Source organism: Periplaneta americana, chromosome 14, assembly GCF_040183065.1.
Source record: "Periplaneta americana isolate PAMFEO1 chromosome 14, P.americana_PAMFEO1_priV1, whole genome shotgun sequence".
NCBI classification, from domain to species: domain Eukaryota; kingdom Metazoa; phylum Arthropoda; class Insecta; order Blattodea; family Blattidae; genus Periplaneta; species Periplaneta americana.
Window position 1 is genome coordinate 94,051,786 of NC_091130.1, and position 24,738 is coordinate 94,076,523.

The following is a 24,738-nucleotide window of genomic DNA, read 5'->3' on the forward strand; positions in this document are numbered from 1 at the left end:
TAATTATTATTATTGTATCTCCAATGGGGGTTAACCCTATTTTACATATGTATGTTAGGGCTATAGTTTTATGCACAAAAAAGATAAGCATAAAGAGAAATGGAAAAGAAAATTAAATTAGCTTACGCAATGTAAACAAAACCTAAAGAATCCGTAAATTAGGCATTGCGATTGCAAAACAAATATCAGTTATCAATTTGAAACATACAAAAACATTAACAACACACATACGTAACACTTCTATAACACAAATATGCAGCTTTCCGTACCATACATCATAAATTAATACACAATAGTCACACAAACGCAATCAAACTATAATTACGACATTGCGACGACATCAAGCATCCCATAACTGACTCACATGCATAACAAATCAAGCATCCGTTGCAACACATATACTTCAACATAGTAACCACACTTTTAAAAGTTACAAATTTGGCTCCAAGAAGAATAAATAGGACACTGTTACTAATTACTATTCTTCTACAATTTCTTAAATACATCTGTAATAAATCTGTGAAATTCCGATATGAATAATATTCACGTTTTTTATATTGTTATCGTTCTTTAGCGATATAAATAATATTCAAGTTATCATTTATATTCTGTTTTCCTTCATTAGCATTATAAAATAATATTCAAGTTATTTATATTGTTATTGTTCTTTCGCAATAAGTTATAAATAATCTGTATTTTATGTAAGTAATTATTATAACACAAATAACCATCTTTCCTTGTAAAATAGGTTATTTTATTTAGATAATTAAATACGTATTATATAATATCTTATATTAATTAAACAAACCGATATTTATCATTCATATTCTGTTATCGTTCTTTAGTGATACTGTATAAATAATATTCAAGTTATTTATATTGTAATCGTTCTTTAGTGATATAAATAACATAAATTTAATATTAGGTTTGGAAAAATCCAGTTACATAATACTGGTATTAGTTTTTCTTTTTGTATTATTACATTATACTATCTTGAACCACAATAAAATGAAAAGGAGTAATGAGGAATTGAACCTGAGACGTTGACATCTAAATTCCGACGTTCGTCCACTGAGCTACACGGGCAAAAGTGTGGAAACATTTTCGGAAAAATTGGCCCAATCACACTCTAAGATTTTCTGATGATTCGTAGAAGCTAGTCCAGGATGCGGGGGGCAAAGGCTAATTGAGATTTCCCGATCTCTGATTGGGTCAAACATCCTGATAGAATTAATATTTAACCCTTGCTGTGACTTTCGGTGAAGTCCAGAGGGCCCAATTAATCAAATCCACTCTTCTCATCTCCAAGCTTGGGCCCCCTGGAATTTAATAAGATGCGAAAGAGGTAGTGGTGTGCGGAAAGCAACGGGATGTTACCGCATTTAGGCCTATCCTTCACAAGAAAAACTGCAAACATGAACAAAGGAAGCTTTTAATAGAAGAAGAAGGATCTTCTGCGGGCCTATGGAAAAAGAACTAAGGAAGAGACTAGTGAAGTGCTTTGTGTGGAGTGTGGCTTTGTATGGGGAAGGAACATGGACATTACGATGAAATGAAGAGAAACGAATTGAAGCATTTGAAATGTGGATGTGGAGAAGAACGGTGCGTGTGAAGTGGACAGACAGAATAAGAAATAAAATTGTGTTTGAAAAAGTGAGTGAAGAAAGAATGATGCTGAAATTGATTAGAAAGAGAAAAAGGAATTGGTTGGGTCTCTGGTTGAAAAGAATAATAGACGACATTAGGATATGTGGATCATATGCGGAGACTAAGAGGAAGGCAGAAAATAGGGAAGATTGGAGATTGCTGGGTTTGCAATGAAAGACCTGCCCATGGACAGAACACTTATGTATGTATGTTCAGAATGCCTGGAATATCGTGTCTAAGGACAGTCGCTATTTGCAAAGACTAGTCAATTCCATGCCCACTCGACTGCAAGATGATCGAGATAAGAGGAAGATAGACTAAATATTGAATTGTGGCTTTTTGTTTTGTTTTTTGAACGCTTAATTGTTTGAATGTTTTAAGGCCGACGCCAGTAAATTTGTTTTGTTTATGCCACGAAAGATATTTTTATTGAGAATAAAATCTTTTTTCTTTCCATTTGCAGCCACAATATCATAATGATAAAGTCATGGCATAATATATTAATGAACCTGATGTTAATTACTAAAATAATCGTAAAAGAGAAAGGAGCCTTTATGTATAGTTTGTCTCTCTCAAAAACAGAACAAAAAAGAACATAAAAAGCACGAGGTTGTAGTCGAACGCAGGACCTCATGAATAAGAGGCCTGAACGCTACCATTACGCTATCGAATAACACACAGAATACTTCAATTATAACTGTAGATATCAGGCAACGTGGTCCAACAACATGTAACATCGCGTGTCTCCGAATTGTAGCGAAGATACCCGAAGGGAACTTTGTTTCAGGAGAGTGGCCACTTTTTCTTTTGACAGCTGTACATTCTTTGTCACAATAGCTACCATTGTCTTCTTGAAACCAAATGCCTATTGTCTATCCATTCATCCATTGATCTGACTCCAAATTTCTTGCTGTTATGGATGATTATACCGCAATTCAATTCATCTTTGAACAACTCCTTTTTCTTCTGTCTGTGGGACCCATTCCATAATTTTGTTAATTGTGATATTCTCTTCTCTGATATCATTTTAACATCGTCTGTAGCCTTTTCTTCTGCATGATATCTGGCTTCTCCTCTCCTCCCATGATTTTCCTTATATGCTCATTTTTTTATTCTTTCTCTCCTGTCGAGCTGGTTGGCGTAGTTGGTATAGCGCTGGCCTTCTATGCCCGAGGTTGCGGGTTCGATCCCGGGCCTGGTCGATGGCATTTAAGTATGTAGATTTACTGGCATGTAAAAGAACTCTTGCGGGACAAAATTCCGGCACACCAGCGATGCTGATATAACCTCAGCAGTTGCGAGTGTCATTATTCATAACATTTCTTTGTCTCCTTGATTTTCCTACTGATTTTCAGCATCCATTTCTGTAACTGAAATATGTACACCCTTTGACACGGAAAATGGTCGCTCTCCTGTATTGTGAATTTGTCTAAGTACTGTTTGGGTTAATGCAAGATTCACATGGGGAAATATTAAGCAACGAGGTTCGAGGTTAACAACAAGTCGTAGCAGCAACGTATCTGTATGTCTCGAAACGATATGTTTTCTACGAAGCTTTTATGGCTTAGCAATAGAACTCTTTCTTCTCGTTACAAAGACCTGGCTTTGAATCTGCCTATGTAAAATAAACGTGTGTAAACACAGCGTACACGATGATTCCCGAGCTATTCTGAGGTGGGACTTAGTCTCTGAACAGCGACCAATTTTCTTGTCAGAGGCTGTACTTTGTAAGGTATACATTTTACATTTTTTGAGGAGAAGCAGTTTGCGGTGCACATTTTGTTTAAGGATTTTCTAGGAGATGTTGTGAGACATTTAAAAATTCTCTGAAGTTTTTGACGCAATAATATTGCTGAATTTTTTCGTAATATTTCATTCAGAACTGAACCTATGGTTTTGAATTTATTCAGTACCAGTACGGTATAATTGAAACATGCCTTGGAACTTGCACTGCGGGAAAATGTACATGAAATTTTCTTTATGAAAGATGCACCCATGAGAAATATATTTTATATTCACGAAATAGGCAATCTAATAATACCAGTACTTTACATGTTTCACTGTTTCTGAACTTTATTGTGAACACAATTATATTGCAGCACAATTATATGCTCCAAATTTTTAGTGACACAATCAGAAACTACTTTAGAATAAAACCAGGGTACATACTGTGCGTGATTGTATATTAAGAAAAAAATAGTTTTCTATCTGAAGTAGCCAGTGTTACTCTAAAAATTCTGATGCTCCAAAATTTTAGAATTTAAGTTTTCAGTTTTGTTCATTTAGTTGTCACGCTTTATTGTATGTAACAGGTTTTTAAATGAGCGTATTTCATGTCAACCGTTTTAAAAGAGAAAATGCAAAATGAACATTTTAAGTTAATCCAATGTATATAAACTTTTTAACTACCCGGGAAAGCCATTTGTGCTCCACACTTTTTCAATTTGATGAACTTTATTGCTGTATTGAATTTGCACATTATGATTTTGTTCTCTGCTAGTGTTGTTGTTTTAGATCATTTGATTCGTAACATATGATTTATATGGAATACTGTATTGAATGTGAAGTCATTTGTGATATGAAAGCTACTATGTAGTCATTTAGAGACAATTGAGAAGTGAATGTCCAAACCTTTATGTCAGTAGCCACAATGCATAGTAAAGTCTTGTAACTTAGTTTTTCATTGAAACATTGCCAACGAAATTAACAGATGTAGTAAACTAACATGTTGTTTCAGATATTTAACAATTTTTGTTGTCCAGTTTAATGTTGATAATCTTTAATTTCAGGTTTCCAAATCCTGCAGGAACAAATAAGTGCTGGATGAATTCCACACTGCAAGTCATTATAGGAATGAGGAGATTTGTGGAGGAAGTTAAAAGTTATAAAACAGAAGAAGAAAAAAATGGAAAGTACTCAAAACTTTTGAAAAACTTTATTGATGTTGTTAATATAATACAAAGTGGACTACAACTAAACATAAAATTGCAGTACGTTATTCTTTGGAATTTGGAGTGTAGAGTATTTCTAGTTTAGTATTTCTTTCCCTCTCTTTCAACCAGTTGGTCCCTGCGACTTCCTACATTTGTAGTTTGAATGTTTTCTGAACATAATTTAAAGTGGGCTAGTCAGAGTTTGTTCCTGAGCACGTGGTTGTAAAAGATTACAGGTCATGAACTGTCAACCTTCGTATCTGTTTTTGTTTTCATAGCAATGTACTCTGGTATCAACATTTATAATTGGTATTATTTGCTTTTCTGTCTGTCAGTATTGTTCGAAAAGATGAACCACATGAACTACCAATGCTCTAAAAAAATTATATTTTCGTTTGTCTCTACTACCAGACAACTTACTTTTGCGCTTTTCAAGTTGATGTTACTGAAACCAGTTAAAGTGAAACATCAAATATAGAGTAAGCTTATTAATAGGATTTTATAGCTTATTTTGAATAGTTTAATAGTAGCCTACCTTTAAATGTTACGAATCTCTAGTATAAATAAACATCAATCTACTAAATCTTTAGAAATAAATATCATTGTTTCGTATATTGGTATACTACATAATATTATATAATATTGTTATTGTAAATACGATATAGGTATTCAAGAACATTGTTAACGATAAAACGCTCTACTTCGAAGGGGAGACTTGCTCCTGTGACAAAAACAATAAGTTGTAGTATGTAGTAGGTGCTCTTGCTTGGATCCTGGAGAGCAGTTTTAAAATTATCATCACTAAAAGTGAAAACGTTGTTGCCATTGCCTATGATGAGCTTTGACAGTGAATCTATTAGTCTTCTTGCAGTCCAGTATTTTTCCAGTATGTCACAGAATGCGCAGGTGATTCTGGTCCGTAATTTCATCCTTCTGTATAGAACACAGTTTGGAAAAAGAAGGATGCTGATCTTGAGCAGTTTGTCTCAAGGGAATCTTGTCCGGTAAGAAAACGAACACAACTATAGCCGAATATTTTTGTTCTTTTGGAATGCAGTTCGAATACTGAACAAGATATTTCCACGATTTCCTTTTAGCTGATTCTTTAATTTTGTACAAAATGTTTCCCTTGAATTATCGTCATACACTTAACTCTACAGAAATAAAATCAACACTATTTTAAGACACATTATGTGCCATATAAACCAAAAGTTTCTCGAGCTTCCTTAATTTATTTAAATATCATAACAATTTTATACGTTTTTTAATTTTATGTACATCTTAATATAAAGAATAGGTCTTATTGTTATCTTTGTACAGTGGACTTAAAGAACTAGTGAAGGTTCAGCATTTGAACTATGAGCTGCCTTCGACTCCTCTACCTGATATTTTAAGATTCCATATCACAGAATAGAATGTGACACTGCAGTTTACTTTAAATAATTGGGCTGCAGTTTAAATTCGGATTTACTATCTAATGCATTTTATGTTAGTTAATGTTAAATTGGAAATTTATTATGTTATAAAATGTTTTTGCATAATGTACACTGCATTAAAACAGAATCTACAAGAGAACTAATGCTTTCTACGAAGTATCCAGATACTCATTTTCCACATCTCTTACAACAAATTTGCAAGACAGATGAGAGAAACTTGGTGCAAGTTTGACAAGACACCATACTAAACAGGAAAATACGTGTGTCCATTGAACAACAACTTAACAGGATTGAGAGTTAACGTAGAAAATTCCGTAACGTATTTTGCTTTATAGCGCACATCAAAGAAATTAAAAACTAATATAAGGACGAAATTGCAAAGATTTTTACACAAGAGTTTTGGAGAGTCGGTGATGGCTTCTTAAAATGATGTAAAAAAAAACTACATGTGGAAAGGCAGCATTTTGAACAGCTGTGGTTATGGGTGATACAAATATCTATTGAGATCATTTAGCTTCCATGCTTTCATTAGTGCAAATATTATTTTTTTATTTCTATATAAAAATAGTCCAGACCCCGAATCCATTGCAACCTGTGATAGCAAATGAGACGGGATTAATTCAAGAACAAATGCTGAGTCTTTTCTAGATCTTTAAATTCGACATCAAAATATACTGGCATTACTAACATAAAGTAAATTGCAACCAAACTTCAAACCTTCCTTGAAAAAAGTAGCTTGAACTCTCCTCATTAACAAACCATCATATAGCCTACTCCGTCTACAAAATTTAGCATCATTGACTTTCTCAACCAGAGATCAACTCTGACTGGCCACAAGTTATAATATAACCATAACTTTTGTTCATTTGTTATTATTTAAACTACTAGGTGTACAGATTATGAGTTTTCTATGCTACGCACGGGCTACATGGGCTGTGCAGCCTGTACTCATGGCCTTATGACAACACAAGTCTGCACTTGAACATACTACAACTTCAATACTGAAGATATTGGCTGTTAATATTACAAAAAGGAATAATTTAAAGAGACATGTACTCATCCATGTTATCCAAGGAGATATTGCAATTCATTTTTTCATATTCCAAACATTTTGTGGCCATTTTTCCAGAGTTGTAAGAAATTCTTATTTGCTGAGCAAGATGCCGAAGAGATTTTCTAAGGGAATTTTTTTAGGTAATATTCGATGTCGTCGAAAACTTCTTCAGTGAGCACTGTGCGTTGTTGTATTCGCTTCTTATCTAAAACACTCCCCGTTTCCCGAAATTTGTTAACTAATGTATGAATTGCAGCATGACTTGGAACGTAGTCATCAGGGAAATTTTCTTGGAATAATCTCCTGACAGCATGAGCTGATTTTTTACGCACAAACGAATAGTAAATAAACATTCGTTGTGGAATAGAATATTTTGACCTATTATTAGCCATACCTTTCTTAACACACTAGGACTGACTGACCGCGCGTGTGTGGGACACTTATAATCTGTTTACCTGGTACTATTATACCCTGCATTCTCTGTTTGTTATCTTCCAATATATTTAACACTCGTGCAACATAAATAATAACAGAATGTACATAGTTTTATTTTATTTCATTTTTATTCTATAATAAGTATTAACCTGTGTTACAAGAATTTTTCAAAGTGATCTTTGTCTGCATTCCTGCATTCCTGACATCTTCTGATAAAATTATCATTGACACACAGAAATTCTGCTTCTGAAATTCTTCTAATTTCTGTTCTTCAATTCGTCTGTAGTGTGAGGATTATTTCTGTGGACTCTGTCACACGTGATAAGATCTAATGAATATACAGGCCATAATCCTCTATAAATTCTCATCAGAAATACTACTCCTATTGGTCTATGACTCACCAACAGTGTGGGGTGTGGCAGTATCTTATCGAAAATACCCATATTGCCTCTCGTCATTTGTCAACAACTGAAAAAATGTGTATTTCTGCGTAACACATCAATCCATTTACTGTATTTTCATAAAATATAGGCCCTATTATTCAAGTTGTTGTTACAGCTCACCAACATACATCAATTCTTTCATCGTGAAGGGGAACTTCATGAATTAATCAGAGATTTTCTATGCTCCAGTGCCTTTAGTGAATGAATGCGGATCAACAAGACCATCAGCAATATTCTGCAGTATCGAAATACAGAAATTTTTTAAACTCCTACTTCCTGTGAAACACAATGTAGAGTTTTCTTAGGAGAATGCTCTAATAATTTATTGTCCTGTAGAGCACATCATTTTTGCCTAGAAATTCTGTCATTCATCGGTCATGTTGCCCTAAATCTAAGAAGTTTTCTTACAGTATCTCTGAACCAGAACACCAGGGAATTTCTCTTCAAATTGCCTACACACTTTTCTACAAGACTCTGTTTTCACACAAGAGTCATACACAAAACTTCTCTGTTTTAGTGTTAACTTGTGGAGTGGTATTTCAATAAACTAAATTTCATTCACATACAATTACATTAAAGACACTTTTACATTAAGAGAGTTCAATCTCGCACATTAATATTAAAGACACCTACACGTGAAGAGCTGATGTTAACGCATTGTAAGCTAAACACACATGACTGATTAAACTGACATTATGCATACTGTAGCCTTGACTGGAAATATAACAGACCAAGAATGCTAGGAGTTAGTTGGCCCATGTGTGGGACCAGCAGATACCTGACTAGAATTCTCTGTATGTCGTCGTCGTCATTATCATCATCAGCAGCATCATCATCATCATCATCGCCATCAGAAAGCCACAATTTAAGTCACACAGAGTTAGTGTGAACTCAACTTTGGTTGCTTGACAGCTGTCAGCCCACTTTGAGGTCTGTGGATATAGAGAGAAAAATTGGATCGGTGTCTGGTAGAGTTTCCGGGTAGCTCAGTTGGTAGAGCGTTGGTACGTTAAACCAAAGGTCCCGGGTTCGATGCCCGGCCCCGGAACAATTTTTCCCTCAAAATTATTCAAATCAACTTTACAGGGAGTTATACCTGAAAGCTTGATTTGCATCATCGCCATCATCAGCAGCAGCAGCATCAGCATCTTCGCTCTTCTTGTTATTATTCTATTAATAATTTTATTTTTTAATATTAATATTAATATCCATGTATGGTGGGTCCCTATCACCACGGCATGGCGCGTCCTCAGGTTGCGGATAGAGGAGACGGCCTCCAGATATGGAGGGTAGCTGCGAATATATTGAATAAGCAGTCGTGGACAGCCGATAAGGGGTGGTCCTCCAGCTTGGTGGTTGGGCGAAGGGCTAACAACCCATCACCGTAAAACACAGCTTGTTACGAATCCCTACAATAAGCCTCGGAATAGGACTGATTCTCTGGCACGACCACAGCAAAGGAATAAGGTTTTGAGATTTGGCACTTGGAACGTAACTAGTCTTTATAGAACAGGAGGGGTAACATTAGTAGCAAAAGAACTAGCTAGATATAGAATAGACTTCGTGGGAGTACAAGAGGTTAGGTTAGATGGGAATGGCATATCACAAATAGGAGATTACTTGTTGTATTATGGGGAAGGAAACAATAATCACCAATTAGGAACAGGATTCTTTGTTCATAAAAGAATAAAATCAGCAGTAAAAAAGGTCGAATTTATCAGTGACAGGTTATCATATTTAGTACTTAAGGGTAGATGGTGCGACATCATAGTTATAAATGCTCACGTCCGTACAGAAGAGAAAGACGACCATATAAAGGATAGCTTCTATGAGGAATTGGAACATACCTTTGATCAGTTCCCTACATATCACATGAAGATTTTATTGGGGGATTTCAATGCTAAAGTAGGACGGGAGGATATTTTTAGACCAACTATTGGAAAAGAGAGCCTACACGCAATTAGTAGTGACAGTGGAGTTAGATTAATCAACTTTGCCACATCGAAAAATTTAATTGTCAAAAGTACAACATTCCCCTATAAGGATATACATAAATATACTTGGACTTCTCCAGATGGATTGACACACAACCAAATAGATCACATCTTGATAGATAAACGGAGACATACTAGTATAGTAGACATTCGAACTTTCAGGGATGCAGACTGTAATTCTGACCATTATTTGGTGATTGGAGAATTAAGAGAAAGATTATCAGTAGCCAAGCGAGTAGAGCAACAAGTTAATATTACTAAATTCAATATTTTGAAATTAAAGGACGAGGAAGCTAAGCAAAATTATCAGGTCGAAATTTCGAATAGGTTTGCCACTTAAGAAAGTTCCTACGAAGTTGAAAAAGAATTAGATGATAGTAGCGTGTGGGAAAATATCAGAGATAGTATCAAAATTGCAGCTGAGCAGAGCATAGGTTATTACTTATTATGAAACTAAGGAAAAGAAACCGTGGTCTGATGAAGATTGTTGCATGGTAGTAGAACGAAGGAAACAGGCAAAATTGAAATTCTTACAGGATCCAGTTGAGGAGAAGAGAGATAATTATTTCAATGAAAGACGGGAAGCAAGTCGTACATTTAGGAATAAAAAGAGAGGTTACTTGAAGGAAAAACTGAATGAGGTAGAAACAAATAGTAAGAATAAAAACATTCGAGATTTATATAAGGGTATAAAGGAATTTAAGAACGGATATCAGCCAAGGGTAAACGTGATCAAGGATGAGAATGGTGACTTGCTTGCAGACTCTCCATCAATCCTAAACAGATGGAAAAACTATTTTGCGCAACTACTAAATGTACATAGGCCAAATAGAAATGATCGGGACGAAATTGAAATACAAACTGCTGAGCCATTTATACCCGAACCCACGCTTTCAGAAGTCGAAATTGCGATAGAAAATCTGAAAAAGTACAAGTCTCCAGGTATAAATCAAATTCCAGCAGAATTAATACAAGAGGGTGGAAGTGCATTATATAGCGAAATTTATAAACTTGTAGTTGCTATTTGGGAAAATGAAATTGTACCAGAACAATGGAAGGAGTCCATAATTGTACCTACTTTTAAAAAGGGGGACAAAACCAACTGTGGTAACTTTCGAGGACTATCACTTTTGTTGACGTCGTACAAAATGTTGTCCAATATTCTTTTGAGAAGATTAACTCCGTACGTAGATGAAATTATTGGGGATCATCAGTGCGGTTTTCGGCGTAATAGATCGACTATTGTTGAGATTTTTTGTATTCGACAGATAATGGAGAAAAAATGGGAGTATAAGGGTACAGTACATCAGTTATTCATAGATTTCAAAAAGGCATATGACTCGGTTAAGAGGGAAGTATTATATGATATTCTTATTGAATTTGGTATTCCCAAGAAACTAGTTCGATTAATTAAAATGTGTCTCAGTGAAACATACAGTAGAGTCCGTATAGGTCAGTTTCTATCTGATGCTTTTCCAATTCACTGCGGGCTAAAGCAGGGAGATGCACTATCACCTTTACTTTTTAACTTCGCTTTAGAATATGCCATTAGGAAAGTTCAGGATAACAGGCAGGGTTTGGAATTGAATGGGTTACATCAGCTTCTTGTCTATGCGGATGACGTGAAAATGCTAGGAGAAAATCCACAAACGATTAGGGAAAACACGGAAATTTTACTTGAAGCAAGTAAAGCGATCGATTTGGAAGTAAATCCCGAAAAGACAAAGTATATGATTATGTCTCGTGATCAGAATATTGTACGAAATGGAAATATAAAAATTGGAGATTTATCCTTCGAAGAGGTGGAAAAATTGAAATATCTTGGAGCAACAGTAACAAATATAAATGACACTCGGGAGGAAATTAAACGCAGAATAAATATGGGAAATGCGTGTTATTATTCGGTTGAGAAGCTCTTATCATCCAGTCTGCTGTCCAAAAATCTGAAAGTTAGAATTTATAAAACAATTATATTACCGTTCTTCTGTATGGTTGTGAAACTTGGACTCTCACTCTGAGGGTGTTTGAGAATAAGGTGCTTAGGAAAATATTTGGGGCTAAGCGTGATGAAGTTACAGGAGAATGGAGAAAGTTACACAACACAGAACTGCACACATTGCATTCTTCACCTGACATAATTAGGAACTTAAAATCTAGACGTTTGAGATGGGCAGGGCATGTAGCACGTATGGGCGAATCCAGAAATGCATATAGAGTGTTAGTTGGGAAACCGGAGGGAAAAAGACCTTTAGGGAGGCCGAGACATAGATGGGAGGATAATATTAAAGTGGATTTGAGGGAGGTGGGGTATGATGATAGAGACTGTATTAATCTTGCACAGGATAGGGACCGATGGTGGGCTTATGTGAGGGCGGCAATGAACCTTCGGGTTCCTTAAAAGCCATTTGTAAGTAAGTAAGTAATTAATATTATTATAACAGTAACAAATATAAATTATACTTGGGAGGAAATTAAACAGAATAAATATCGGAAATGCCTGTTATTATTCGGTTGAGAAGCTTCTATCATCCAGTCTGCTGTCAAAAAATTTGAAAGTTAAAATTTATAAAACAGTTATATTACCGGTTGTTCTTTATGGTTGTGAAACTTGGACTCTCACTTTGAGAGAGGAACATAGGTTAAGGGTGTTTGAGAATAAGGTTCTTAGGAAAATATTTGGGGCTAAGAGGGATGAAGTTACAGGAGAATGGAGAAAGTTACACAACACAGAATTGCACGCATTGTATTCTTCACCAGACATAATTAGGAACATTAAATCCAGACGTTTAAGATGGGCAGGGCATGTAGCACGTATGGGCGAATCCAGAAATGCATATAGAGTGTTAGTTGGGAGGCCGGAAGGAAAAAGACTTTTGGGGAGGCCGAGATGTAGATGGGAGGATAATATTAAAGTGGATTTGAGGGAGGTGGGATATGATGATAGAGACTAGATAGGTCTTGCTCAGGATAGGGGCTATGGCGGGCTTATGTGAGAGCGGCAATGAACCTCCGGGTATCTTAAAAGCCAGTAAATAGTAAGTGAGTAAGTAGTATTATTAATATTAATATGCTAGCCAACATCTGTTAGGCAATAATTGTCTTAACATAATAAATACAATAATAATAATACAACAATAAAAATGAAAACAATAATAGTAATATACGTTACAAGAACGGTATGTTGACGTTTTCATGTTCGAGGAAAACATTGAAAAAGCGAAACGTAGTTGAGCTTTTTTAATTTCCGAGAACATGAAAACAAACATACCGCTCGTGTATCGTATATTATTTTGTGCGAAGATCGTTTATTACATACCTGAAAGACGAATTTTTAATTAGTTGCAATGAAATCTCCATGTTGGTTTCTGTTTAATGACGGCAACTTCGGAAAACCAAAATATCTTTCTTCAACATTGTTGCTATAAAATGTTTTCTGTGTTTCCTATACTCCAGCAGGCCATGATATACGTCTGTCTTTTTTTTCCCCCAGTTTATAAATGCGAACTTAAAACAAACGGTAAGGTTATGTAATGATTTATTTTTCATTTTAATATTTTAACAATATTATTTATATAACATATTGCAGTAATAACATCGGCATCTGGAATCTTGTTGATTTTTTCATGGCTTCCTTAATGTTACTTGTATCAGGAATGCAATAAGTTTCGTGGAGTAGTAGACTTTACTTAATTTTTGCAAATATTTATAAACAATAATTAACATTGCAATTTAGGTGAAATTGCAGTGGTAAGTTTCCAATTTATAATTATTACTATGTTAAACGTCTCTAAAAATAAAATGTTAAAAGCCTAAAACAGTAAAATGAATGTCACGCTTAAGTGGTAAGAAGAGGGAAATTGTTATGTGTGTTACGTTGGGAATACTGAATGTGGTATTTCACACTTACCACGTATTGGTTCTGTGCGGAAAACAAGGAAATACGCACGATCTCGCACAAATATATATTTTTTCATTTCATTTATTGTATTCCATAGCATTAGCAATGAGCTTCAAGATGTGGAACAAGTCAAAATTTTACAAGATTACAATTTTATGGCGAAATGTAAGATGAGGCCGAAGATTCGCCAACAGATTACCTGGCATTTGCCTTATGGTTGGGGAGAACCTCGGAAAAAAACCCAACCACGTAATCAGACCAAACAGGGTTGAAGTGAGGTGAGGCGAGGAATCAATGATTGCAATGATAATAGTGGCAAATTTTATACAAGTAGCTGTACAAAACTAAATCTATACATTATATTGATGGATCTAAAAATATAATGTTGATAGATACAAAAGTAACATAACAATAATAATAACAACATTAATGTTTAACAACGATATAACTGGTCAATATTTAGACGTTTAAAGAAATAAATCTATAATTTAAAAAACCAAGTCTGTACATTAAATGGATTGAATTCATTGCTGTGCATGTTGGCATTTTTAATGTATCTGAAGACCAGGAAAAAAGATTTAGAATATTTCTATTTTAAAATGTTTGTGAGCTCTCATACCTTTCACAGGAATGCGAAAGCTAACATTGTTTATGAAGAATCTGTTGTTGTATCACCTTAAGAACCTTGAATAAAATAGATAATCGAGTTTATGGATTCTGGAATATGAACTTCGACAATGAAAGTAATCATATTTTTTCTCATAGCTGTACCCAGAGTCACTAGGCATAAATCTATATGAACATAAGGATACGAATTTTGTTAGGATACTTTCTAATTTAGCCGCATCAGCTGTTGTAACAGAATTCCAGACTACAGATGCTTATTTGAGTTTCGAACTAAGTATAGTAGCCTATTAGAAGAGAATCGGGCCTCGTAGAGAGAGAATGAGTTACTGACTGTATTATTCCTAACATTTTGATTATAATATGATTTTATATGTAAATAATAATAATAATAATTTATTTATTTAGAATATTAACGTGCTAACAGCAGCACAAAGGCCAATTACAGTTTAGCACAAGTATGATGATGATGATGATGATGATGATGATGATGATGATGATGATACTGCATTAGCGAAGAAAGCTGCCATGCTCACTAGTTGCTTCAAATCAGAAACATCATACCACTCTTCTAAACTCTACATAAAGACGCAAATGAAAGAACAATACCTCATGAGTTTAGAATCCAACAACATAACCAAGCCCTGGAAGACTTTCTTACATAGCAACCTGACTGGCCAAGACTGTTGCGAAGTTCCGGCTCCAAACTGGACACGACATTCTTGCCAAATACCTGTATCACTTTGGATTACTTCAAACGACCATCTGCAAGCTCTGTAATCTGGATGAAGATATGGACAGGGACCACTTAATGCACTGCCTGGCTCTTTGCATACACTGGAGACCAGAAAATATTGGGAGGCCAGCGTCAAGATGATGAATCAGATGAACAATTGATGATTTTTTGTTAATTTTCCATTAGAGAAATAAAATAATAATAAATACAATAATAAACAGTACAGTATAGATATTGTGTTTTACAGCGAGACTCCTGCAGTAATTAAGGAACTTATGTACAATATGATACGCACTGAGAATTTTTGTTTTGTATCCTGGCAAGTTTCTATTAATATTCAACATTTTCAGATATGTTTCAAGTAACTTTGATATAGTGCCTGTCACTGAGATAATGCTCCATATTTACTTACTTATGACTTTTAACGAACCCGGAGGTTCATTGACACCCTCACATAAGCCCGCCATTGGTCCCTATCCTGAGTAAGATTAATTCAGTCTCTACCATCATATCCCACCTCTCTCAAATCCATTTTAATATTATCCTCCCATCATCAACTCGGCCTCTCCAAAGGTCTTATTCTCTCCAGTCTTCCGATTAACACACTATATGCATTTCTGAATTCGCCCATACGTGTTACATGCCCTGCCCATCTCAAACGTCTGGATTTAATATTCCTAATTATGTCAGGTGAAGAATAAAATGTATGGAGATCTGCATTATGAAACTTTCTCTATTCTCCTGTAACTTCATCCCTCTTAACTCCAAATAGTGTTGGGTGTACTTTGTTTATGTGTTGATGCAGGTTTTGGATCTGTCTTTTGTTTCCTTTGTATAGTATTAGTACCGTATGTCGTCTACGTATCTGTGCCAATATATGATGTTGTCTGCATATTTGTTGTCTTTGTTTAGTATATATATATATATATATATATATATATATATATATATATATATATATATACATGTATCTGTTCTATGTTGTGTAGGAATATTTCTGCTAGTATGCTGAAAATGAGGTGATCCCATGAGTAAGCCTTCGGTTTGAGTGTAATATTATTATTGTACCGTAAAGTGGGGTGACTTTGAACGCCGAGGTGACTTTGGACAGTAATTTAGCGCCTTTCTAAATTAAATGCTGTACCCTATTGCGAAAGAACTGAACTAGTTTATTGACAACTTAAACAGTTTTATCGCAATTGGGTACAGCATTTAATTTAGAAAGGCGCTAAATTACTGTTCAAAGTCACCCCACTTTACGGTATATGAAGTAGTTTTGTTTTGTTATGGTATCCGTCATGTGGATGATTTCTTCAATGTATTCTTGTGGTGTGTTGTTGTTTTTGAGCATCTGTTGTAGTGTCTGTAGTATACCCTAGTTTCACAACCATACTAGAAGAACCGGTAATATAATAATTATTTTATAAATTCTAACTTTCAGCTTTTTTTAGAGCAGCTTCTCAACCGAATATTAACACATATTTCCTATATTTATTCTGCGTTTAATTTCCTCCCGAGTGTCATTTCTTACTGTTCCGCCAAGATATTTGAAATTTTTCACCTCTTTAAAGGATAAATTTCCTTTTTTTTATATTTCCATTTCGTACAATATTCTGGTCACGGAGATATAATCATATACTCCTGTCTTTTCGGGATTTAGGGGAGAGTCGGGTAGTATCAGACATCGGGTAATATCGGACAGTGAGTTTCTTTCATCTACCACACGATGATAGTACCTGATTGACATGCTTACGTTTCTGTGATGTCGCATAGAGAAACGTAACCATGTCATTCAGGTACTACCATATGGTGGTAGATATAAGAAACGCACTGTCCGATATTACCCGATGTCCGATACTACCCGACTCTCCCCTACTTCCAAACCTATCTCTTTACTTGCTTCGAGTAAAATTTCCGTGTTTAGCTACTAATAGTTTGTGGATTTTCTCTTAACATAGTCATCTCATCTGCATAAACAAGGAGCTGATGTAACCTATTCAATTCCAAACCCTCTGTGTTATCTTGAACTTTCCTAATGGCATATTCTAGAGCAAAGTTAAAAAGTAAAGGTGATAGTGCATCTCCTTGCTTTCGCCCACAGTGAATTGGAAAAGCATCAGATAGAAACTGGCCTATACATACTCTGCTGTACGTTTCACTGAGACACATTTTAATTAATCGAACTAGTTTCTTGGGAATAACAAATTCAATAAGAATATTATACAAAACTTCTCTCTTAACGGAGTCATATGCCTTTTTGAAATCTATGAATAACTGATGTACTGTATCCTTATACTCCCATTTTTTCTCCAATATCTGTCGAATATAAAAAATCTGATCAGTAGTTGATCTATTACGCCTAAAACCACACTGATGATCCCCAATAATTTCATCTACATATGGAGTTAATCTTCTCAGCACTCAAAGTGCCTCATAAGAGATTTTAATAAAAACAGGTCAAGTGACCTGTTAAAATTGGGCAAAAAAACAGCTCTGCTGGACAGTTGGATTCCTTACAGGACACTGTGCCCTCAAGAACAACTTGTACAGGATAGGACATAATATTAACCCAACCTGTACTCATTGTTCACAGGGAGATGAGTCTGTACCTCATCTGTTGTGCAAATGCAATGCACTTACTCATCAAAGAGCTCTCATCTTTGAAAACATTTTCCAAACCTTGATGAGCTATCAACTGTCGCAGTCTGTAGTTTGATCCAGTTCATTAGGTACATCAAACTATTTGACTGATCGGATATTTTGACAGGGATGCACAATAGACCTTTCAAGTCGCGATGCTAGGGCTGTTATGGCCCTTCCCCTCTTAAATTCAAGTCAATAATCTTCTCAAAAGAATATTGGACAAAATTTTGTACGACGTCAACAAAAGTGATATTCTCGCGAAAGTTACTACAGTTAGTCTTGTCCCCCTTTTTAAAGATAGGTACAATTATGGACTCCTTCCATTGTTCTGGTACAATTTCATTTTCCCAAATAGTAAGTACAAGTTTATAAATTTTCCTAGATAATGCACTTCCACCCTCTTGTATTAATTCTGCTGGAATTTGATAGATATCTGGAGACTTATAATTTTTCATCTTTTCTATCGCAATTTTGAATTCAGAAAGTGTGGGTTCGGGTATAAATGGCTCAGTAGTTTGTATTTGAATTTCGCCCCGATCATTTGTATTTGGTCTATGTACAATGTATGGATTGGAGGGGGAAAGGAACTGGCCACCCTACCCCATTATCTCCTGGCCTAGTTACTTCATGAGTGATGACTTATTGGTGTTACTTATGAGGTTCAAACCTGTCTTCGGACAGTTGACTAAACAACAAATGTTGCTTAGTTTTCTCGTTCTTTCATTTCGGAATATTGAATCTCCTAATATTAACTTGTTGCTTTACTTGCTTGGCTACTAATAGTCTTTCTCTCAAATCTCTAATGACCAAATAATGGTCAGAATTACAGTCTGCCCCTCTGAAGGTTCGAATGTCTACTATCAAGATGTTTATCTATCAAGATGTGATCTATTTGGTTGTGTGTCAATCCATCTGGAGAAGTCCAAGTATATTAGATATTAATTTCTTTAAGATTTTACTGTAAATAATGATTTGTCTATTTTTGTATTAATATAAGTATATTTATGTATGTTCTTATGGGGAAATGTTGTACTTTTGACAATTAAATTTTTTGATGTGGCAAAGTTGACTAACTTAACGCCATTATCATTATTAGTCATGTGTAGGTTCTCTTTTCCAATAATCGGTTTAAAAATATCCTCCTGTCCTACTTTAGCATTGAAATTCTGCAATAAAATTTTCATGTGATATCTAGATAACTGATCAAAAGTGTGTTCCAATTCCTCATAGAAGCTACCCTTTATATGGGTCGTGAGCATTTATAACTACGATATCACACCATCTATCCCTAAGTACTGAATGCGATAACCTGTCACTGATAAATTGACCTTTTTTACTGCTGATTTTATTCTTTTGTGAACAAAGAAACCTGTTGCTAATTGGCGATTATTGTTTCTTTTCCCATAATATAACAAGTAATCTCCTATTTGTGATATGCCATTCCCATCTAACCTAACCTCCTATACTCCCACAAAGTCTATTCTATATATAGCTAGTTCTTTTGCTACTGATGTTACCCCTCCTATTCTATGTAGACTTGTAACATTCCAAATACCGGTACCAAATCTCATAACCTTATTTCTTTATTGTGGAATGCTCCATATTAGGCTACTTAAACTTCATTCACTTCCCAAAACGTTTTATTCTTGTGATATTTCTTTGTATTTATTAATTTCGTCTTTATTTATATTGTTTGGTATTGTAACACAATTACAGGGTATGGGAAAGTTTGCTGACAAACTTCGTGAGATAATAGATTGGGTTCAGGCAAAAGCTCTTAACAATGAATCCATGTTTGAAAATGTCACCCTTATCACTGCCGCTACCGCCGCCGCCACCACCACCACCACCACCACCACCACCACCACCACCACCACCACCACCACCACCACCACCACCACCATTGTCACCATTCTTCGTCTTATATAAAACCAAGAATAAGTTGTTTTCAATGTGCACTACAACACCAGCCTAACACAGATAATTAATCTTCTTTTAAGTTGAATGAAGTAAAGGCTTTCACTTTATTTCAGGATATTCTACGTGTCTCTAGGTATTTTGAATGCTGATTTTCCCAAACACAAGCAGCAAGATGCTGTTGAATTTCTTACTCTGTTTATTTCTGCTTTACGTGAAGAATTTGATCAAGATGCTGCAGACGAGTATAGTTGGATAAAAAATCCCGTGACAAACAACATAGTTTTTAAACTTGCTGAAGTGCACACATGTGTGAAGTAAGTATACTGAAGAAACTTTTCTCTGTTATAATTGTCTGACTTCTTCGAAACTGCTAACTGGATGTCAATAATCGTTACTTTATTTTTAGTGGTACTGGTATTATGAATAGATCCAAATTAAAAAACAAGAAAAACTCCAATTAGACTTTTAGGCATGTATTTAAAAGACGATTTAATTCTTTAAGGAACACTTGTTGCATATAATTATGTCTATGTTTGTCACACTGTCGTTGAGGAATAGAATAATTAGGCTTATTATTTTACATTTCAACCACCCTTTCCCAGCAGACTGTGTACAATCACCAGCAAACACGTACGCTTAATATCCACTCTTGTAGAATATGCTTCCTCACCGCTTCACAGCTTCATATGTCCCATTAGACAGAGTTAGTCTCTACCTGAAATTTCGACTAACCTTCTGCTGGAGTTCTGCTGTGCTTATGTTCACAGATAATCCGCTCACCTAGTATAAACACAACAGTCGAATATATTTTTTGAACTGGTAATATTAAATTATAAGTCCATTTAATAACAGTTTTTTTCTGTCCAAGTCTGTCTGTTACATTGGCTGTACAATATATAAACAGGCAGTCATGCTTGAAGATTTACACATAACTAAAAAGAACACACCAGAAATACTTTTGAGTACTACAATATTGAAAAATATGTGTACCGGTATATATTCATAATGTACTTTTTATAATTACTTCCCATAATTATGATCTTCATAGTATTTAATGGAATTAAACTTGCAAAACTTACATCTGATATCATTTTGAGTAGGTACGTAAAATGGTCATGTGATCATGGGTCCAAACCTCAATGACAGTACTATAACAAATTTGAATCTTGAAAGAAAGATTTTTACATGTATCATCTACATCATCATCATCCTTCCATTAATATAGGCAGTTATTGACTGTTTTGACCCTAGAATTCATCCATCACTTTCTTCATTGTTCGGCCCTGCTCTCGTCTTCCTTTTTAGTAGGCTATATTTGATTATTAATTTTGCCGAACTTCGTCTGGACATTGGGTTTACATATTCAGTGCAATTCGATGTGTATGTTGCTTCCCCCTCCAAATAGTGGTTACTTTCAAGTTTTTGCGAAATTTTGTCTTCTGGTTTTAAATTTTAATAACTGTTCTGTGCTGTTTTTTTTTTTTTTTTTTTTTTTTTTTCATAAATTCCCTTTATACAGATTTCTGTGCGACTTTGTCTTCTTCTATAATACAGTAGTTCAAATTTTACTAGTAGGTGCTACTGTATAACAACAGCACCGGAAGGGCTAGAGTGTTGGACCTATATTTATATTCTTGTACTCTTATTATTTTGTTGGGTTTGAAAATATTATAATTCATTCTTGATTCTCTTAAAATCTTTGAAATTTTACTGTTACTGTCTTTTTCATTTACACATGAAAGTAAACTTGCTATATAACATCTGAATCTGATATTATGAGCTGATTATAGTTGACATTTTGTTCGCTCTGGCAATTTGAATTTCTCCATTATTCAGTTCCACCCAGTTGTTTAGAATATCATCCACACAAATACTGAATTCTGTTGGCGAGAGCAAACAAATGTATTAAATGTTATTGTTTAGTCAACTGTTTGAAAACAGGTTGGAGCCTCATAATGTGATGCCAGTAAGGATCATTCATGAGGCAACTAAACCATGTGATAGTGGAGTAGGGTGGCCAGTTCCTTTTCCCCTCCATTGGTGACTAGTAACATATTTCACTAACCAGCCTTAAGATGTATGCAAACAATTGTTCTTCCTCTGATACATATCAAGTGAGATGTACTGCCTGATATTAGATGTACAGACCCAGAAACAAAATTTGAGCCACCTGAATTTTCCAAGTTCCAGTTATAACATACTGCGCATGGCCCAAATTTTGTTTCTGGGTCTGTACATATCAGTAGGAGTGATGAATAAAAATATGGAAAGTATTGAAATAAATTCTTACAAAAGTATTATTTCATTCCACCATTAGTGCCTGCACACATTATAGAGCAATGAAAGCTCTTTCCTTGAAGTTACATACCGGTATGTTAGTTTGAGGACTTTTATTTTATTTCACTGAGCACAACAGAATACTCATTACTGTATGGACAGTATGCTTGTATCTAGCTGACTTCGTTCTCCTAGCTTATTTAAAGTAGCCTACTTTCCCACTTAAAGTGTAGTTTGACACACACAATCCATCTAGGCAACCTTCCATGACTTGTAGTGATTAAGTTCTTGATAAGGGAAACAACTGTGTAACTACAGTATTTGGAATTGAACTATATTCATATGAATTTCACTTATACTGAAAATGACCTCAGGGAGCTCCAAGTGCCTTGCAGATTTTCGCGTAGACTGTTTGCAGTGCTATTAGAATTGGATTGTTTTCAGGTGTATGAAATATGACGTGCAAGAGACAGAACATCTGACCATGGTTTTAAACATTCCTTCGACATATAGTGGACAGCCGTCACTTCAAGATGCCTTGGAGAAGACAATGATGGTGGAAGTGAGAGCATTGGAGTGTGAGCAATGCGATAGTCGTCACTGTAAGGTGACGACCATGTTGTCTCATCTTCCAAGGTGGAATTATTGTTAAATACGAGAGTTGTTTGAAAAGTTCATAGCCTGAAAAAGAAATTAAACTAATAGGATTACTCTGAAATAATCTTTATTTCACACACTTGGTCCACTGGTGCTGCATTGCTGCTATATCCTCCTTGTACACAGTTTCCTCGAGGTCTGCAAAAGAAAGCCTTCTGTTGAAGCCATAACCTCGTCATTTGACGAATATTTCTTCCCAGGCAAGTGAGTTTTCAGCTTTGTGGGGCGGGGTGGGGGGAATAAGTATGATGGTGCGAGATCTGGTGAGTGGGGGTGGGGGTGCGGCAACAATTCGAAACGTAGTTCGTACAGTTTAGCGACCGCAATTGCAGACATGTGAGCATTGTTATGATGAAACAACACTTTCTTTTTGGCCATACCTGGCCTCTTATTGCGAATTTCCCCCTTCAGTTGCTGCAGGAGATTTTAATAATATTCTCCGGTTATTGGTCTCCCCTTTGCTAGATAGTCAATCATGATTATTTCCTTTATTACAGAACATGGATGCCATGACGTTTCCAGTCGATTGAAAAGCTTGTGCTCTCTATGGAAGTGGAGAATCACTGTGCTTCCATTGTTTCGACTGACAGCTGTTTTGTATCTGGTATGTAGTAGTGGATCCAGGTTTCGTCAGTGGTCACAAACCGTCTAAAAAAATCGGGCGTATTTTTCACGAATCGAACCAGACAATCCATCGAAATTTGACATTGGACATGCTTTTGTTTCGGTGTTAAAAAAACGCGGAACTCATTTTGCAGAAACCTTGGACATGCCCAAGACATTTACTAAGATGTGGCGCACCCATTTAGTTGAGATACAGATAACCTCGCTAATTTCCCGCACTTTCAGTCGACAGTCATTCAACATGGATTTTTTCTACGATGTCTTCACACTCTCTCGACTACAGTACGTATGTTTAAATAGTGCTGCCTATTTTTTCACAGTCGAAAACGATGGAGTGGATTCCCCCAGTATTAGCCATTCATTCATTCATAGTGTTCTGCCCAAGGGCAGGTCTTTCACTGCAAACCCAGCATTCTCCAGTCTTTTCTATTTTCTGCCTTCCTCTATGTCTCCTCATATGATCCATATATTTTAATGTCGTTCATTATCTGATATCTTCTTATGCCTCGAACTGTTCTCCCATTCACCATTCTTTCCAGTGCATCCTTCAGAAGGCAGTTTCTTCTCAACTAGTGACCCAACCTATTCCTTTTTCTATTTCCGATCACTTTCATTTCATTCTTTCTTCATCCACTCTTTCCAACACAGCTTCATTTCTTATTCTGTCTGTCTGTCCCCTTCACACTCTCCATTCTTCTCCTTATCCACATTTCGAATGCTTCTAGTCGCTTGTCTTCACTATGTCGTAATGTCCATGTTTCTGCCCCATACAAAACACTTCACTAGTCTTTCCTTAGTTCTTTCTCTAGAGATCTGCAGAAGATGTTCCTTTTTCTATTAAAAGCTTCCTTTGCGAACGCTATTCTCCTTTTGACTTCTTGACAGCAACCCATGTTACTGCTTATAGTACTTATGGCTTTTAAGGAACCCAGATGTTCATTGCTGCCCTCACAAAAGCCCACCATCGGTCCCTGTCCTGTGCAAGATTAATCCAGTCTCTACCATCATAACCTGTCTCCCTCAAATCCATATTAATATTATCCTCCCATCTATGTTACGGCCTCCCCAAAGGTCTTATTCCTTCCGGTCTCCCAACTAACACTCTGTATGCATTTCTGGATTCACCCATATGTGCTATATGCCCTGCCCATCACAAACGTCTGGATTTAATGTTCCTAATTAAGTCAAGTGAAGAATAAAATGCTTGCAGTTCTGTGTTGTGTAACTTTCTCCATTCTCCTGTAACTTCATCATCTTAGCCCCAAATATTTTCCTAAGAACCTTATTCTCAAACACCCTTAACCTCTGTTCCTCTTTCAAAGTGAGAGTCCAAGTTTCACAACCATACAAAAGAACCGGTAATATAATTGTTTTATAAATTCTAACTTTCAGCTTTTTCGAGAGTACACTGGATGAT

At 35.6% G+C, this 24,738-nt stretch overlaps 1 protein-coding gene across 1 annotated transcript in view; it reads left to right on the forward strand.

The window, feature by feature from the left end:
- Nucleotides 1-24,738, forward strand: part of LOC138713583 (uncharacterized) — a 111,977-nt gene that overhangs the window by 54,347 nt on the left and 32,892 nt on the right. Inside the window, exons 7-9 of the mRNA XM_069845771.1 lie at nucleotides 4,437-4,637; nucleotides 19,877-20,077; nucleotides 22,485-22,676. Of these exons, the coding sequence (XP_069701872.1) occupies nucleotides 4,437-4,637; nucleotides 19,877-20,077; nucleotides 22,485-22,676 (594 nt within the window). The remainder of the gene's footprint in view (nucleotides 1-4,436; nucleotides 4,638-19,876; nucleotides 20,078-22,484; nucleotides 22,677-24,738) is intronic.